The sequence below is a fragment of the Equus caballus genome, chromosome 22, assembly GCF_041296265.1.
Source record: "Equus caballus isolate H_3958 breed thoroughbred chromosome 22, TB-T2T, whole genome shotgun sequence".
Lineage (NCBI taxonomy): Eukaryota > Metazoa > Chordata > Mammalia > Perissodactyla > Equidae > Equus > Equus caballus.
Window position 1 is genome coordinate 16,068,319 of NC_091705.1, and position 19,445 is coordinate 16,087,763.

The 19,445-nt window shown below is 39.0% G+C and overlaps 1 protein-coding gene across 3 annotated transcripts in view; it reads right to left on the reverse strand.

Moving 5' to 3' along the window:
* The window catches only part of PLCB1 (phospholipase C beta 1), a 668,292-nt gene that overhangs the window by 437,326 nt on the left and 211,521 nt on the right, over window positions 1-19,445 (reverse strand). For all 3 annotated transcript variants that reach the window (XM_023626130.2, XM_023626131.2, XM_070247468.1), the window contains exon 3: window positions 13,274-13,342. In XM_023626130.2, coding sequence (XP_023481898.1) covers window positions 13,274-13,342 — 69 coding nt within the window. The remainder of the gene's footprint in view (window positions 1-13,273; window positions 13,343-19,445) is intronic.

Genomic DNA, 19,445 nt, shown 5'->3' on the forward strand with positions numbered 1-19,445 from the left:
GGGCCTCTTGACCACTGCTGCCCCCTCAACATGAGGTTACAGAGTTAAAGTATCACTTTCAGGGCATTAAAGTCACCTCCTGTGACCAAGCAAATCAGCAAACTTCTCCATGGGTGCTCACACGCGCGCGCGCGCGCACACACACACACACCTATAAGGGAACCAGGAAGAGGATACAGCTTTTAAAAATTATTGCTCCCTAAGCAATTTCTACTTACTTTCAATTTAACCTCAATTCAAGCTTTATCTTGAGTTCAGATCCTACCAAGAATCCAAGTGGTATCAATTTTACACAGGGGATAAGATGTAAAGCCATAGGAAACTGATCACAGAAAGACCTGGAATCCCGCCCTGTGGTTCACTGTGCATTAAGTTGGCCTAAATGCCAAACTACAGTCCAGCTACTGTGGAAATAAAGGAAATTCTTGTGTTTTGAATGATACATTGGCAATGCTGATGACTTTCTGTCATAAGCCACAGTCTAAATTTGAAAAAAAAAAATAAAGGGAGGGGTGTAATGCTAATAATGCTTAAAATTTAAATCAATCTATGTATAATACAAGATAAAAATTCAACTGTGTATTATCAAGGGATTTTTACCTCAAGAAAGACTTTTCTGGTTTAGATCAACAAAGAACTTGGTCTTTAAACTGCTTTCATTAGGTATCTGCACTATTGTGGAAACAAGCATCATTCTTAAATTGGTATTCCAGTCCCGATATGAAGTGTGATTAACTTCATAAGAACGGACTATGGAAACATTTACCAAATTGAATTCAGCAGAACATTAGTCGCGTGATAGGCACTTGACAACGAGGCCCATTGTCCAAAAAGAATGGAAAATGGCGCCAATCCATGTGTCCAACACACCAAAGGCTCTGAGAAGTCCTGTAATGAAGAAACTGAGCATCTCCAAACCTATTTGACAAGACAACACTTTTGATCTCGGAACACCTGCAAGCGTTCCAAGAAACTCATTTAGAGAAATATTAATTAATTGTTTTTTAAAAAGTATTCTTTGTCCCTGAGAGGAAAAAAAGCGAATCTTCACAGGGTTACATCCCTTCATGGCTGACAGCGATCAGCATATTCTTCTTCCAGCCCCACTAATCTTACCTGAAATCGGTTAGTACTTGGATACAAATTAAAATGTCAAGAAACATCTGGATGAGGAAGTACCAAAAGGCATGGAGAAAACGTGTTGGTATGAGACCAAAAGGTGAATTTTCTGACTTGTTAGATCCAATGATCCCGTCTCATAGTTAAATACCAACAATTATTCTGCTTAATTAGGTAGGTTATTTCATCTCCTAGAAATCTCTAGGGATATTAATTTCAGGAGTCTTACAAAACTTTATTTCAGCCATTAACAAAGATCTGTCAAGTAGCAAATATTTTACCACATTATTTTGACTTTGAGATGCCATTTTTTACATAAGATCAATGTGATTTCTTTGGGTACTTGAAATTTCACATTTTAGACAGCTAAGAATGTTAATTGTGTTCACATTCGAGAAAGAGAAAAAAACTTCAGTAAAAGTATTCTTTCATCCCTGAAAATACTTACTGTGTGTCAGGTATCACCTCCAAAGTCTGCAATGTAGCATTTCATGCTTTTGTGGTAAATGGAAGGAATTTTCAGCCATTTTTCATTGGAAGATGATAAAAATGAATTTCTAGTACATACACTTAAGTTCCTTCCACTCTACCAAATTAATGTTACCATTATGGGTGGCAAAGCCCTTTCAGGTTTGTACATCATTTAATTCTCACAATAGCTCCACGGTAGACATAAGTATCACTTTCATTCCGTGGACTTTTAATCCTCTTACATCACGTGTCGAATTACATTCCAGTCTCTTCCCCATTGGACCACGTGTCAAATTACATGCCAAATTACTTTAGAACCAAATCTCCAACCAGAAAGCAGTTCGAGTAATATATACTATGCTTAATTATCTATCAGACTCACTGAGTGCTAAGAAGAATAAACCAAAAAGTGAACCTAGGGCAGGTAGGGAGTTAAGTAGCAATGAGTGAGCTCCTAAAGTGTGTCCGACATTATGATTTGTGTCTTGTTACCAACCATCATCCAACTCAGCAGACAACCCTATCCAGGAGGTATTATCACTCCTACTAAGAAACTAAGAAACCTTCCTGGGATCTCCCAGTTGATATGTGCCCTGGAATTTGAATCTGGGTCTCTTTGACCCTAAATCTTGTTCTTCCATTTCAAAATAGTGCTCCAGATTTTGCTTTCAGATTTTCATTTCAACAGCTTCATAGTACAGAAAAAGACACCAATATGTCCTTAACTGTTCTTAACTGAAAGTAAATTGCCCTAAAATTATTTTCATTTTCGAGACCTCCATTTAACTATCTGCAAATTTAGACAGTTTTCTAAATAAGAACTGTAAGTCTTAGTACAATGGGTTGCTGTGATGGTCCTCTGCAGGCAGGTATTTGGCTGCAAAGATAAATATGCTTCAAGTTCGTTTTTCTACAGTTTATATATGAGAAATAGATTTTCATAGGTAGGTTCAAGTACCAGAGCTACAAAAGTATAAAATTCTCATGTAAAGCAGTCCACAGCAGTACATGGAATTCTACTGTAAATAGGTAAATTATGCAATTCTAACTCATTTTACAACGCATCACATAAACATCAATTATACATTTTATTTACTTACTGAAATTCATTAATGACGATAGCTAAAATGTATTTAACATATACAATGGACATGAGAGTTGTGTTAAGCGCTTTACATGCATTTTATCATTGAGTCTTGACAGCAACCAGATAAGATAAGCATGGAGATTATTTCCATAATTCAGATGGGGAAACTAAGCCTCAGAGATGTGGAATAATTTGCTGAGTTATCTAGCTAGTAGTTGGCTTTGAGCCTTGGCCAGCTGATCCGAGAGCTTGTATACTTAATGACTACTCTGTATTAGGCACTTAAAATGTGTAAAGACACATGTTGTGTGCTCTGGGGTAGACAAGAATGAGTAAGAATGTGCTGATGATACAAAAATAACATATTCTGTAACAAAGGCCTTCTGCAAAAACAACGTCTTTTTCTCGAATGATTCCAACTATACATTTCTATCCCCTTTGACAATCATACTGATCTTAAGAAAAAAATCTACTTATCTATATTAGAGCAATTGTGAAATAATCTTTTGTAATATAATAAAGAAATACTGTTTTGGGCTCGAGTGTGTCCCCCTAAAATTCATATGTTGAATTCCTAACCCCCTTCAGAGTGCGAGTGTATTATTTGGGGATAAGGTCTTTAAATAGGTAAATCAATTAAAATGAGGTCATTAGAGTGGGCCCTAGTCCAATATGACTGGCGTCCTTACAAGAAAAGAGGAAATTAGGACACTGATAGGTACAGGAGGACCATGTGAGGACAAAGGGAAAAGATGGCCATCTACACGCCAAGGAGAGAACCGTCAGAAGACAATCACCGTGCTGACACCTTGATTCAGAATTCCAGCCTCCAGAATTGTGAGTAAATAAATTTCTGTTGTTTAAGCCATCTGGTCTGTGGTATTTGGTTATGGTGGCTGGAGAACACGTATACAAGAACTATGGCACACTTTTCTTTATGTTAAGTACAGCCGGTCAACTGTAAGGAAGTCTAGACTGAAAACTGGTCCTTTTGACAAATGAATGTTGTAGGAAAATTCTTAGTACATCACTGTGTAAAGAGAAAAACCATCCACTTAAGCTGGTACTCTTTTCTCTTAGATTAATAGTTCTCAAGCTTAGCTGAACACAGGAATCTCTGGGGGGCTTTAAAGAAAATATCAGCGATTGAGCCTCACGCCAGACATTTTGATTTAATTGACATGGGTGTGGCCTAGACATGGATATTTTAAAAGCTCCCCAAGTGTTTCTCATAGCTCTATATTAGACCCAAAGTTTGAAAACACTGGCGTAGAGAGCAGCACACTATGAAGAATTAATTTAAGAAATTAATATCAGTTATCTCCACAAGATGGCGTATTACTGCACTTGAAAGAATTAAAATTGATACATGTTTCCAAAAGGCAACTCTGTACCATTGCCTGTGGAACAAATTGGGTTTAGACTGAAATGACATCAGGTAGAAGCAAAGATAAAATGAGTCACAACTTTCTGGAAAGACCTAAGGTTTAGTTAACTCGGGTTACTAATACTGGTGTCAACAAGGGGTCTACTCTGGCCCACAAAGACAACTCTCCTGGCCGCCATGTCTTTCACCTGCTTTCACCCCTTGGCAGAACAGTGACCTCTCACTTCCCCCTCCACAACCTTCAAGGGCATTTTGAATTCTTTGGCAGTAGGGTACTAAGAGATGCTTGCTGTTATAAAAACTATAGAATCTTTAACTTAGCCATATGCGTGTTCAGTTCACTGTATTGTACAGATGGACGCACATATATATTGGGTACTGTAGGCTTGCTCAAATGTTCAAATTTAATTGTTGATAAGAAATATACCAACCCCTTCTCAAATTTGAGAATTTACACCAACATCGCAGAAAAGACTTTGCCTATCTGCCATTGCTTTTTAGAAAGTAAAAAGCTTTTAACCATTAGAGAAGATATTCTATACTTTAAAGGCAGCTTTAAAAATATTCTGTTGTTCACTATGGAATGGCCATGAGGGTGACGGGCAGGGGGAACTGGCAGAAGAGTTTTAAATGCAAATATCTACCAAGGGAACTATTCCTTAACCCCCTCAGCATCCTGATATTTCTGCTACCAAATCTTTGACTAGTTATATAAAGGTTTTTGTTTCCAAGGAAACCGCTGACATCTATGGAATTTAATGAACATAAAAAAGGAACTATGCCATATAATTTACATCTGGAGATAAATGTGAATACCTGTCAAAACCATTACATACACACGGATAATTCTGTGATTTTTTAGCCCTATTTTTCTCCATTTAGTAAAGATGCAAATAAACACACATTTATGGAAACAAAATGACAAAACAACATCAACGACAACAACTATTGCACCATGTCAGGTAAATTAAGAAATAGCTGGAACCAAGAATCTGGGCCAAAGGTCGATCTCCTTAGCAATTGAGTGAAAAAGAGAGAAATCTTTATTTTGTTGTGTAAAGGGTTTTCTTCTTCTTTCCTAAACCTCAAATATCTACATCAAATTTTATGACTGTGGCTTCACACAATGGTGAAATCTGTACAAAGTCAGGGAAATAGCTTATCATCAGCAAAGAGGGACAATAAATAAAGCACTAATTTCAACTCCAGGCCTCATGGATGATTCATTGAAACCACTGCTGTATAACATCCAAATAACAGCTCATTATGAGATTTATATATTGGCATCCAGATTCTATGACGAGCTATTTGAGATTTGACAACCCTTAAATAAATAGCCTATTTGGAATATTAGCAGGAAAGGCTGAACGATACAGGGAAAAAAATTTAAAGCATATATAAAATATCTTCAGTAAAGTGTGCAAAAGTGGAAAAAAAAAAAAAAAAACTAGAAGGAAATTCCACCCTTTTACCCAAATGACTACTCCCCCCTTCTTGAAATGCTGTCTTCCGGTTCTTCACGCTCCTCACTGACTGCTCCTTGTCAGTCTCTTCCTTTTTTTAAAATTATGGTAAAACATACATACCATAAAATTGGCCATTTTGATGATTTTTCAAGTGTATAGTTTAGGGACATTAAGTAAATTTATATTGTCTTGTTGTGCAACCATCACCATCATTTATCTCCAGAACTTTTAATCTTATCAAACTGAAATTGCATACCCATTAAATAATAACTTTCTATTCCCCATGGCTTCTGGCCCCTGGAAACTGCCACTCTACTTTCTGGCTCTATGAGTTTGACTTCTCTAGATACCTCACACAAGTAGAATCATACAACGTGGGTCCTTTTGTGTCCGGCTTATTTCATTGGCATAACGTCTTCAAGGTTTATCCATGTTGTGACCTGTGTCAAAATTTCATTCCTTTTTAAGGCTGAATAATATTTGATTGTGCATATATAGGCCATATTTTGTATATCCATTTATCTATTGGTGGACATTTGGCTTGTTTCTACCTTTTGGCTAGTGTGAGTAATGCCACTATAAACATGGGTGTACAAGTATCTGTTTGAGGTCTCTGCTTTCAATCTTTTTGGCAATATATCATTTTCAGTCTCTTTTGCTGCTTCCTTCCTATCTTCTCAAAGTCTAAATGCTGGAGGTCCCAGAGTTCAGACATCAGGCCTCTTTCTTTATACCTACATTCCTTAGGGGACCACACATGGCTCTGAGCCTTAAATAATTAAAGTCATAACTCCATGGCCAACATTTCCCCTGACCTCCAGATTTGTGAATTCAAATATGACATCATCAGGTAGAAGTCTAATAGATATCTTAAACTTTAGATATCCAAAAACCAAATTGAATTTTTTTTTGTTTAATTGTTCATCTTCCTTGCCATCTCAAGACATGGCAACTCAATTCTCCCACTTTCCCAGGTCAAAACACTGAGAGTTGTTCTTGAATCCTTCCTTTTTCTCATGTGTCATAGCCAATGCATTAACAAATCCTACAGTTCCACCTTCAAAACACATTCAGATTCTGATGTTTTTTCTACACCTCTTGGTCAAAATCATCATCAACACTGCACAGGATATTTGCAATAGCCATTTAGTTGGTCTTCCTGCTTCTACCTTTGTCCCCAGTGGTCTACTCTCAACACTGGCCAGTGATGCTTTTAAAAGCTAAGTCAGATCTTGTCATTCCTCTGCTCAGAACTTTCAGATCCTTTTGCATTTCTCTCAGAAGAAAGGACAAAATCATTAGCATGGCCTATGAAACCCAGAATAATGTGACCCCTGGCTACCTCTCTGACTTCATCATCTTTCTTTCTTGCACTCCACTGTAGCCATATTGGCCTCCTTGTTATTCTTCAAATATGCCATTCATGTTCCCACCTTAGCGCTTTGCTCTTGCTGTGTTGTGCCCTCTGCCTGGAATGCTCCTCCCGCCCTTAGTTCATGTCTCTGCTTATATGACCTCCTCTTATCAAGAGAACTTACTCCCGTATGGCTCTATAAAACAGTGAGCCTCTTTACCACTCATGGCGTATGGCCTCCTGTCCCATTTTATTTGTCTCAGTGAGACTTATCTGTTATCTGTTTCCCCCACCCAGAAGGGTGCTGGAGCCTGCTCAAGGGGCTAGAGGCTGTGGCATACGTTGCTTTCTGACTCTGCATTCAATGATGTCAGATTGTGGCTTGAAGCCCACCAGGTTGAGAATATTTACCCAAAGGAAATCAGAAAACACAACAAATGAGGGATTTTTCTTTCTTTTTTTTTCTGAAAGGCTGTTAACCAGCACCACCAGTTCCCCACTCCTAAACAGAGCATCATATGAGAGCAGAGTTGTTTATCTTTGTTGTTCATTGCTGTTTTCCCACTACCTAGAACAGTGCCTGGCAGAAATAGGTGGCACTCAATGACTATTTGCCAAATCAATAAAGAGTGAAATTTAAAAGCCATCATTTTTTTTTTCTAAACAGCATCCCTGGCCTCTTTTGTGGGCTTTTTTGGGTGAGAAAGATTGGCCCTGAGCTAACATCTGTTGCCAATCTTCTTTTTTTGTTTTCTCCCTAAAGCCCCAGTAAATAATTGTATATCCTTAGTTGCAAGTCATTCTAGGTCTTGTATGTGGGACTCCGCCTTAGTATGGTTTGATGAGCGGTGTGTAGGTCTGTGCCCAGGATCTGAACTGGCGAACCCCAGGCCATCAAAGTGGAACTCATGAACTTCACCCCTTGGCCATGGGGCCGGCCCCCTAAAAGCCATCATTTTTATATGACGATTAGGAAAACAAAACCTAATCAATTAAAAAAACTTAATTTTACTCTACCTTATGTGATTCTGGTGATATTATATACTACACATAATTTAATTGTGACCTGGATATTTACAAGGAATCTGTATTCAAATTAGCATCACACATCTGAAATAAACTGCCCTTTGCCTATAGAACGAACTGGTTAATTGCCAGCTAAGCTCATGAAGGAGGTTTCTTTGCACAAAACACAGTTTGAATGTAAAACAAGAGAAATATTTTTCAATGATATCACCACAAGCATCATTGAAAGTTGAATGTCGGCAGTATGGAGTTTTCATACACTAAAACCTGGGTGAGCCTCTGTAACCATGGTGTCGCTCCCTCTGGAGTCCAAGGCACTCCCAGAACTGCTTTTGAGAAGCCACAAACAAGGTTGGACATAAGTCTTCCTTTCTTTCTTTGTGTTTGCAGAGCATCATATCTTGGTTAAAATGTGACCTGATTTTCTTTAAGTTCACCTGATTTGCTAGGATCCAGGTAAGAAGTTTTAGGTTATGTAAACTTGCTGGAGATCAGTGTTATAACCTGTAAGATGGAATGCCTTGGCTTGATTAACTTCTCATTTTAAAAGTTGGAATCAAGGGTTAACAGAGGGCTGGCCTATGGCCGAGTGGTTAAGTTTGCGTGCTCCACTTCAGCGGCTCAGTGTTCACTGTTTCGGATTCTGGACATGGACCTACACACTGCTCATCACGCTATGCTGTGACAGCATCCCACATAGAAGAACTAGAATGACTTGCAACTAGGATGTACAACTATATACTGGGGCTTTGGGGAGAAAAAAAAATAAATCTACCTTCTAAAAAATAAAAAAGGTTAACAGAACTTACACAACTAAAATCATGTGCCCCTTCCTACTCTCCATTTCACAGATGAGAAAGTAGAGGCACAGACAGTACGAACAACCTCCCTAAACTCGCTAATGGCAGGGCTGCCACCCAAACCCACATCTCCACCTTTCTAATCCCATCTACTTTTCAATACACCTAAGGATGAAATTTTTGCTGTCAAATTGATTCAGACTCCTAGTGACCCTGTGGACAGCAGAGTGGGATCCTGCCTGGTCTTTTTGCACCATCCTCTCACCTTCCAGCACTAACAGACAATGCTCCGCTGCTATTCATAGGGTTGGAGATGGGCGGCCAGGTCCTTCTTCCTAGTCTGTCTTAATCTGGAAGCTCCACTGAAACCTGTCCACCATGGGTGACCCTGCTGGTATTTGAAATACCAGGGGCATAGCTTTCAGCATCACAGCAACGTGCAGCTGCCACAGTATAACAACGGACAGATGCAGTGTGGTTCCCTGACAGGGAAAGAACCTGGGCCACAGCGTGAGAGTGCCAGTCTTAACCACTGGATCACCACGGCTGGCTAAGGGTGAAATACTTCCTAAGAATCCTGAGGATAAAGAAACTATCTTTTTCAGCACTATTTTTGAAAACTTTCTGACACGGCTCATAGTAAAAAATACACTTTTATGGTGACCAAGCACATGCACTCATGTACACAAAAAAAGTTTCACAAAACAATGTGCTTTGCACAAGACACAGATTATTTTCCATTCTAGACAGGCCTATTTCATTTTATTAATGCTGTACATGAGCCACTAAATTGGTCTGCTGGGTCAGAAACCACTAATAGATCAGAAACACCAGTGATAAACACTCTTTTTTTTTTCCTGCTTTTTCTCCCCCCAATCCCCCCAGTACATAGTTGTATATTTTTTAGTTGTGGGTCCTTCTAGTTGTGGCATGTGGGATGCGGCCTCATCGTGCCTGATGAGCAGTGCCATATCCGTGCCTAGGATCCGAACCGGTAAAACCCTGGGCCGCTGCAGTGGAGCGCGTGAACTTAACCACTTGGCCACAGGGCTGGCCCCTAAACACGCTTTTTAAAAGTAAAGATCCTTTGAAATGAAGATCCAGAGAGTGTGCGTATACAGCCTAGATAAGACGTATATACCACAACACCTTGCACTTTACATGCACTTCATAAACCAGGGAGGGAGGGAGGGAGGGAGGGAACCAGAGAGGAAACATAAATACATTTTAGATTTCAAAGGATCAGATGTTTTTTTCTGTTAGTTTTACATTTGGATAAAAATCTCCCAATTTCCCTCCAGTGACAAATTTCAAAACTGGTAACTTGAACAAAGGTTGTATACAGAAAAGCAGATCTGAAATTGCACATAATGTGTTAGGAGTCAACATTTAAAATTCATTAACAGGGCAACACATAGAAGCTTTTCCATTTCCTATAAATGTTATTTCAAATCACAGCGGGCAGAGAAAACAGTTCATCTTCAACCAGATCATGAATTTTTATGTAATGAGATGCTGCGAAAAACAAAAATAATATGAAAACACAGACAAATATTTGGGGGGGTGTCTGGGTATTTTGATAAATAATTTCTGCTGCTCCACACGTGTTCTTTCTTCCTTTATGGCCTATAAACCACGCAGAAAGTCTTCCACTCAATCTGTCTTCATGTTACATTGCCTTTCTGTACTAAGTTTCTAAGTTTTTCTCCCTCCATACTAATATCTTTACACTTTCTAATCCTCTACTCTTAGTCACGATGCTTTCTGTCTAGTCAACTCAATGGTCTCCTCTTGCTTAGTTTTCCTCCTCCGGGTCATACACCTCCTTCTGTGAGGTGGTTATACTGCAATCATTCTGAAATACTTGAGTCACGCTTTTGGTCCCTGCCACATAGAATTGCTGTCATGTGGGGAAGCCAGGAGCTGCCAGGGATGGCACTCAGAGGACGGCCACGATGGGGATCCTCAGGATGGAAAAGGATTCCCTTCCAGCACCTTGGAAGCCAGATCAGTGAGAGAAAGAGGCCCCTATTCCTTGGTGACATTTTTTTGAGCAGCTGAATGAGACTCCACCTGAACCCCACGCTTCCACTGAAATTTTCAATACATTCCAATAATTTTTAATTAATTATCTTTTATTTATTCAGTTTGAGCTGGGGGTTTCTTATGTAACTTAAAGATTTTAAGCTGACATCAATATCCACTTCTTTCTTGCCTGTCAATCCACAGAGTCCCTTTCAGCCCATCCCACCTCCTATCTCTTTATAATATAAACTTTTCTAAATTAAGTGATGGGAATGAAAACTGACTACCTGCAAATCTGACTTGAAATTTTTAATCATAATAAATGTAAAAATAATGATAACACCAACAAGAGTGGCTAATACTTAGTGAGTGTTTATTATATAGAAACGATAAGGTAAAGCAGCGGTGCTCAAATTTTGCTGCAAATTTGCTTTTCAAAACCCTGATGTCCATGCCACGCTTATATCAATTAGATTTTTTGTGTCACTAGAATCTCTGAAAGCAGGGAAGAGGCACCAACATTTTTTAAAGCTCTCTGGGTGATTACACGAGCAGTTAAATTTGAGAACTCCTTTGCTAAAGGTTTGCTAATGAATTATTTCATGTAATTCTTACAGGACTACTATGAAGTACTTATTATTACTATAATCATCACCAATTTAGCTGATGAGGAAGAAGTCTGAGTCTCAGGAAGCTCACACAGGTAATATGCAACAGAACCAGGCTTTGAAAATATTACAGTGGGTTGAGGTTCTTGAACAGCAGCAAGGAAAAGGAATGGCATCTTTTTTAGAAAGCCAAGAACACAGATAACCCACAGAGACAGCAATCTTTGATGGAGAAAGCAGTAAAAGCAAGAGCATTGTGAGCGTCGAAGTCTGTCCTCAAGAGAAGCATTTTAGGATCTAATAGTGATTTATCAGCTGAGCACAATACAGACCCCAGTTCTGTTCATTTATCAGCATTCAATGGACATTTATCAAACTGCATCCATAAATGAAACACCTAACTGATAAGCAGGCTGCGTACCGCAATAAAAGAGAAAGATCCAAGCTTGAAAGAAACTCTGCATGTGGCAGAGGAATTGACTTTGACTCCTGATGCCTGGAAACAAAAGGGGTCTGAGATAGTGTAGGCAACTGGCTTTAGCCAATTTTAATAATGAAATTTTAAATTAGGCCAATAAATGCATTAAAAGACAAAGCTTATTACTGTGTTACCAATATAGTTCTTGGAACTAAGAGGTTTACATGAAACTTGGCTGAAATGTTGGGAGAAGAAGAAGAAAAAATATTCTTTCCTGCACTGAAAACTGTGAACAATTTTGAAGCATCAACAAAGCATTAATGATGATAAGCCTGAGACGAAACTGAAAAACCAAACTATTGAAATTCCATTATATTACTAAGATATGAATGTAAAGAATAGACTGCTTTCACATGAAACACTTCAAGTAAACTTCTTGAAAATAATTCTGATTTTTCTTGTTCTTTTTTACATTTTCCTGTAAATGGTTTTAACCCTTTCAGTAATAAAAGCAGTGTTAGGTATTTGCTTTGTGGTAGAATTTGCCAGCAACTACTGCACTGCTCTGTAGCTGAAGAGTCGTCATTCCAGGTGACTTTTTTTCTTCCTGCATCTCCACAGCAACAGATCATTTTTGATGTCAAAGAAAGTATTTTGTCTTTTAAAGAATAAAACAAAAGTTGCAGGCAGATACTCAAATAGAAAATGGCTAGTTTTATACCAATTATGGAAAGAGGCAAGAGTTCCACCTGTTCTTCCCAAGTGCCAATATCATCTCTGCTAGAAAGGAAGTATTTAAAGCACTAAAATTTAAATACAATAAAGAGTAGTTTCCCGCTTTGATGGCAAGTCAACACATCCTCTACTATAATCTACTAAATAATCAAAGTTAAAAAAAGTATGTTCTTTACTTAACATTTTTAAGTAATCTTCAAAAAATAAATACATAAACTGCAAACACTGCTTTGAATATTTCTTCAGCAAGTTTTCAAATCCAAACAAATCAACATTCCACACAACTGATCCCAAAGTCAGCCTGTCTTCACTAGTAAAATTTGCATAAAGAAGACTTTATACCCTCTGGCGTCATGGATGGAATGATTCCAATTGCAAAGCATTTGAGCTATAAGGTCTTGTTTATCACGTCTAAAAGTTTAGTTCACGTATGCTTTTGAGGCTCAAGGAATTTTTCAAATAACATCAAGCACATTTTAACTATTTAGAATTACCTGGCAACTTTGGCATTGTTAATTTTTTTTTTCAAACAAAAATAACATTAGCGGGCACAAGCAATCCATATGTCCAACGGTCTATATATCTGCTCATCGTTTCCATCTTTTAACAAAAGTGGAAGTTTTTAGGGCATACGGGCTTCTGGAAGGACTGGCTGTTTGATGGTGTTTTACAACATCTCCAACAGAGAAACTTTTAGTGGGGGCAATTAATTGATACCATGACACAGCTAAATAATGAAGGCAGCATCTGGTGCGTGCGCAATGCTTGGCTTCCTACCTTGGGAGCTTTGGCATGCTTCCCGCATCTGGCATCCTTGACAAGGCTGAGATCTAACAGCTCCGTCTCCTGGAAGGCAAAAATGTGAAATCATTGAGCATCCATTGAGATCTCTTTTCTTTGTTTTATATCATTAACATCGCCTTTAAAAATAATATTATCTTGGTACCTGCCTGAAGATTTCTCTGCAATTGGGGTATTTTTTCCTCTTACATTGCTTACCAAATGAATCAGAATGGAAACAAAAAGATAACTAACTGCTAACTGCTACATTTAATATATATCTTAAAACATTTTGAAAGTGTCATGTGCGTGGTTGGATCCTCAGTCTATCCTACAAGCCATTCCTAAGTCATGACGAATCAGGCCTTCCTGTTCCTTTGCTGAAAAATAATTCTGAGAGTCATTCTGAGTGTACATAAGGATGTGTGAGTAGGGTGGGGTATTAGGAAGGACAGGTGGAAGGAGGTGCTCCCATCAGCTCACAGAATACACAGCTCACCTGGCCAAGGTAAAGGATGGATCTGCCTCCTATACCCCACACCCAGCCTTTTGCACAGATACCATATGCCCTGATCTTTTCATTTATTCACTATATATTATGGAACACCTAAATATGCAAGTTACTCTAGGGTACAAAACACATAAGTTAGGACAGCTTCTCTGGATGGACTTGCCATCAAATAGGGGAGTAAAGAAATGTATATGCATAAGACAAAGGAGAGCATGTTAATGCAAAATTTAAAGTTAACTGCTATGGGGGGCTCAACAGAGAAAAGATAGCTTTTCCCCTAGGGGCTGAGAGAAAAATCCATGGAGACATGAGGAGAAAGAGGGTTCATCCCAGTTGGAGGGTATAACATGAGCAAAAATATCCAGGCAAAAAAGGACCTGAGGTTATGGCAGAACTTTGAGGTGTTCACGGCCTTTAGACACTTAGAGCTGGGGAATATTGCAGGGGAAGGGATAAGGAGGAGGAGCGGGATAAAGAGGCATCCAGGAGAAAGGAACAGCACAAGAGAATGCATACTAGCAGTGTGGAAGGGGATTCACGTGGACGACATTCAGTATTTCATTGCTGAGGCACTAATATATGAAAAAAAGTCATGGGAGATGACACCAGAAAGGAATATGGGCAAAAGGATGGAGACCCTGAAAGTCTGGCTAAGGACACTGAGCCATGAGGTTTGTGACACATATGACACCAAGTTATCTAGTAGACTCTATCACCAGCCAGAGGGACTGCGGTGCAATGAGCAGAGTCGTCTTAACAGGACTCCAGCCATCCAATCTACATTTTCTAGAAAATGAGCCAGTTGGATGCAGGCATGGAATTCAGCTGCTTATAAACCCTCTGGACAGGAGTGGCTATAATTTCTCATAGGCCACAACATCCCCAGTTACTGGCCGCTGGAGTTCCCAGACAATTCCTTCAAACAGCTGCCACCGATTTCTAACGTTTGGTGCAAAATGGTCTGATTATTTTCCTGCGACTAAAGTTGATCTCATGACTGCAGTGTGATAAGGGTCAAAGAGGAGATAGAGTCTCTCCACTGGGATGCAAACCCATACAGCAGGTCCAACAGAACAGCCGGCCCCAGAACAGCTCTCTGTGGGTAGAAGGGAGGGCAGGCAACAGTGTCTTCTCTTCTTTTGCTCACCCTGGCCTTGTAAGTTTCCTTTTCCCCATTTTAGCGGATTCCTTAACCCATTCCCTGTTGAGTGTGACTCTGTGGAAATCCTCCCAGACCCTGGGATGTGACAGGTAGCAACCCAGCCAGGAGCTTGCAGGACAGATTAACTAGAGTCACGCTTGCCCTGAGGCCACACCATCCACAATACTGAAGGTCACGTTATAAGTGTTAGAAGAGAAGGCTATCAACCACAGGACTCAACGCTTCACTTAGGCAAATGCATAATAAAGTCCTCAGACAGGAGGAGGGCGAGCATCTGGCCCAGGTTTCTTTATCTCCACAGCAACGACAAATAAGTATTTGTTGGAAGAGGACAAAGAGGAAGAGAACCCAGCTTAAGGAAGTTTAATCTAGAAGACCAGAACCGAGGGCAGATCTGAGAGACTGGAGACCAAATGAAGGCAGAGGAATTCGGAAGAAAGGTGAGTGTGATACTGTGGAGGTAGAATTGACCAAAGGAAAGAGAGGAGTCAATAAACAGCTCTAGGGTTTCCATCTTCCTCACTTGGACTAGAAAGTTTGGGCAAAATGATAGTACAACTTGGAGACGTTGGTTTGAGGGGTTTATCCAAGTGAAAATGCCAGTCATTAAGTCACTCAAGTACTATATACTGAATGCTGCAATGCTTCAGGCACAGGCTAGATACTGAGGAATGACACCAAAAAAATACAAAGATCAGATACCTGTTTTGAGGAACTCATGCACAAAAGCAATTATTATACTCCAAAGGAGACATTTCAAGGTGCACTGCAAGATGTGGGCTACAAAAGGCTATGGACTCTTTTCAGTCAGTACACAAGGATGAGAAAGAGTTTGCAGGCTTATAATTTTGTATAGTGGGTGGAGGAGGGCATTCCAGGGAGAGGAAACAGCAGGTGCAAATGCACGGAGGCAGGAATTGTGTGCAGAAAACTACAAGTCACTCGAGACACACAGCCGAGTTGCGTGGAGAGTTAGCTCAATCAATTCCAGACTTACTAGTCATTACGTGTGTGTCCTCTTTATAATTATTCATAAGATGCTGATATTTATTTCTGATGCATTTTTCTATATATGCTGCATGACATTTTACATACATGCAGCATAAAAATCACACACACATACACAATACATTTACCTAATTTTATAGCAACATTTTCGATTCAAGGAAATTCCTCTCAGTTGAACAAAACAATAGACTTAAACTTTACTTATTTGTTTTTACGCAGAGAGCCCAAACTGAGTTCACAAAGAACTAGATCTGAGCTGGCATCATTATAGAGACTTTTATATTTCAGATAATGGACGCTGTTTTCTACTTTCAGCTCAAGAGGAAATGTTCATTCCAAGACACAGAGGGGTAGTTAATGCCAGCTGCCCTGGGGATTCATTCTGATACCGCAGCGCCTAAGAAACTTCTCTCGTCCATGTGTAAAATTGTGTGTGCAGGAAAACCACCACAGGGTACTATCAACATGGGTAATGTGGCGTGGGAAAGACCCAGGTGGAAAAGCTGTCCACGGACTCTTTTGGCTGGAAAGCGATGATTAAAATAGTGTCTCTCCCTGCTATTAACATGCAACAGCCACCCCTCTGGGGTTTAACTACATCCTATTCTCTCCTCCATTAAAAAGAAAATGAGGAACCCAATACACAGGAACACAAAAATGTTACTTGTGTCATTAAAACTTTTTCTAGGTTAATTTTCTTGTGCTAATAGTTTTAACAACCCACTCTCATTATTAGATAGCGGTGAAATGGTCCCCTTCTCAATTTAAGAGTAACTGTTTTCCAACTTTATGGAATTCACTATTCCTTTCCTCTTTTCTTTAAGAGAGTGAGGTTATATGATTTTTAAGCAGAAAACCTGGGTTTGAGTAAGGGCCCTAATATGAACTAGTCATGTATTTGGCCAATCATTTTACCACATAATGCATTTATTTTATTACTTATAAAATGAATATGATAGTACTTTTTACGCCAGTGGCTCTTAAACCTTAGAGTCACCTGGAAGGCTTGTTAAAACACAGATTGGCCAGTGCAATCCACCAGAGTTTCTGGGTCAGCAGGACTGGTACAGGCCTGAGAATCTGCATCTCTAATAAGCTCACAGGAGATGCTGATGTTGCTGGTCCACGGACAACACTTTGACAAGTACTGATATATATTCATTCATAGGGTTGTTATCATAAGCCTTTTTAGGTGAACACGATGGATAAAACTATACATTACTTATATGTTACATTACTTTGTATGAAGAAGCTATTACTGTCATTTCTTTTATAGGGAACTGTCGAATTAAAATTTTACACCTACTGAATGCAAAAGGGTGCCTAATGGTGAATAATCTAGGCTTAAAGTCTATTGAAGAAAAACTATTGCATAATAAATGCCATCAACTCTTATTCTAATGTGTCCTTAGCATTAAATTTTATTCTATACAAGTAAATGTCTCTGTTCAGAAATTCAAGCAATCATTGAAATTGTTTTATGTATGTTGAAAATGCTGTACTATATTACCTTTGTGTTACACTCAGTAAAATCAGAGGCATCTTTAGAAAAGTGAGAGAGGGAAGTTTGTTCTCTCTCACCTCTAAGCCCATCCAACAATGGAAAGGGGCTTGGGGTGCCCAAAGGCTTGTGGGTTACCTGGAAGAATGAACTAACAGAACCCCTTTTATTTCCAAGGCACACAATGGCCCCCTGCAAAGCTTAGAGACCACATCCCTAGGACTTCTAAACAGCCACTGAAGCATTGTCATCGGCTGTGCCTTCTCCCTTTGTCTCTGTGGACAAAAGTGAATTAACAATAATTAAGTACTTATTTTTGATATTTTTGAATGAGTGATGAGAAAACTGAAACATCCAAGATAAAGGAAGATCAAATTGTCTCTGATGCTTACTATTCAGCAGAAAGATTTCAATCCATCAGCCACAGCACACTATGAGGTAGATGAGCCATGAAATGCGCTGCAAACCCAGGGAAGAAGACAATTTAAAACTCAACTCTTTTCCAGCATACCAATTTCTGTGCATTGTCACCAAGTTCCATTAGTCATCCAACATAATAACGTGCTTCAAGTTCACACGATATATATACCAATCAGAGCAGCAATTACAGTCATAAACATTTCACAGGGAAGATATTAATGGCTGGGCATGTGGGGGTGACTATGTATACCTCCACATGTGGTATATTCATTAAGTTGTTCAACCTCTATTTACCAAAAGTAGAAGACACTAATATGTTTTATCGACTGCCAAACCTCCCTAATATGCCCAATGTTTTAAAAAAAAACCTATTTTAGAGTCCTTTAATGAAGGACTTTAATTTCAAAAGAAATAGATGAAATAGACTCAACTCTTTGTGCTTTGACGTTATTCCACTTCTGAGGGAGAGAAAAATCTGTGTAGTGCACCTCTCAAAAAAAAAAAAAATCTCTGCACTCTTCTCACCTGGTCTCCTGTTCCCTTTGTTCCCCCACCTTGATTTTTGTCTTTTTTCCCCACAGTGCAATGGCGCCCCCATGTCAGGAACACAAATGGAAATGAGATGTGTGGTCCTCAATACCACAGCAGAGAAAAGAGAAGGGCGATACGTCTGATTTCTTTATTTAAACAAACCTAGGTTTAATATAGTGCAAATTTCACAGAACTAGAAGGCAGAATCCTTATATTGTCTCTTAGAATTATAATTTGTAATCTGTGCAATATTAAGCGAGTTACTACAGATGTCTGTGCCTCATATCCTTGTCTGTCAAACAGAGACGCAGATGCCAGCAACACCTTCCTCATTGGGCTGCTGTTGAATCAACTGAGATATTAAATTAAGATCTCCACTTAGTAAGCAGGGAGCACTGCATGCATACAAACTCTTGTGCTGGCAACATTTCAAGGGAAAGGGAAAAGATCCTAGTGAAAGGCAAAAGATCCTAGTAGAAAAACCAAAAATGTATAGGTGAAGCATCTAGAAGAAAGACATGGAATGTAAACAAACCAAAGAAAAAGGACCTGAAAATCCAGTACTCTGGAGATATTTCATAAAACCTTGAAACCAAAATAAGAGAGATGACTTCTAGAGGAAACTGATTTTCACTTTTATGTGTCATAGTTAAATGCAAAATAAGACTAACACTTGAAATGGAGAAGAAGCAATGAGATGGTTCGTATGTTATGGGTTGTATTGTAACTACTGAAATAGTTCAAGCCAATAAAATAAAAACTGAAAAATTATTGTGATGAGATTAAAGATTCCTACCACCAAAGGAGGCAAAGTCAAGAATTGTGATTAATAACAGTAGCCATAGTAATCATAACTATTAACAATAGAGAACCAACAATGTGTCAAGAATTGTAAGAGATAATTCTCATATATTATCTCAGTAGTCCTTGCAACATCACTGTAACATGAGTATTATATTCCTCCAATTTGCAGATGAGAGAAGTAACACAGAAGGTAAATGACAACTGTTGGTCAGTTGTACAACTGAATCACAAA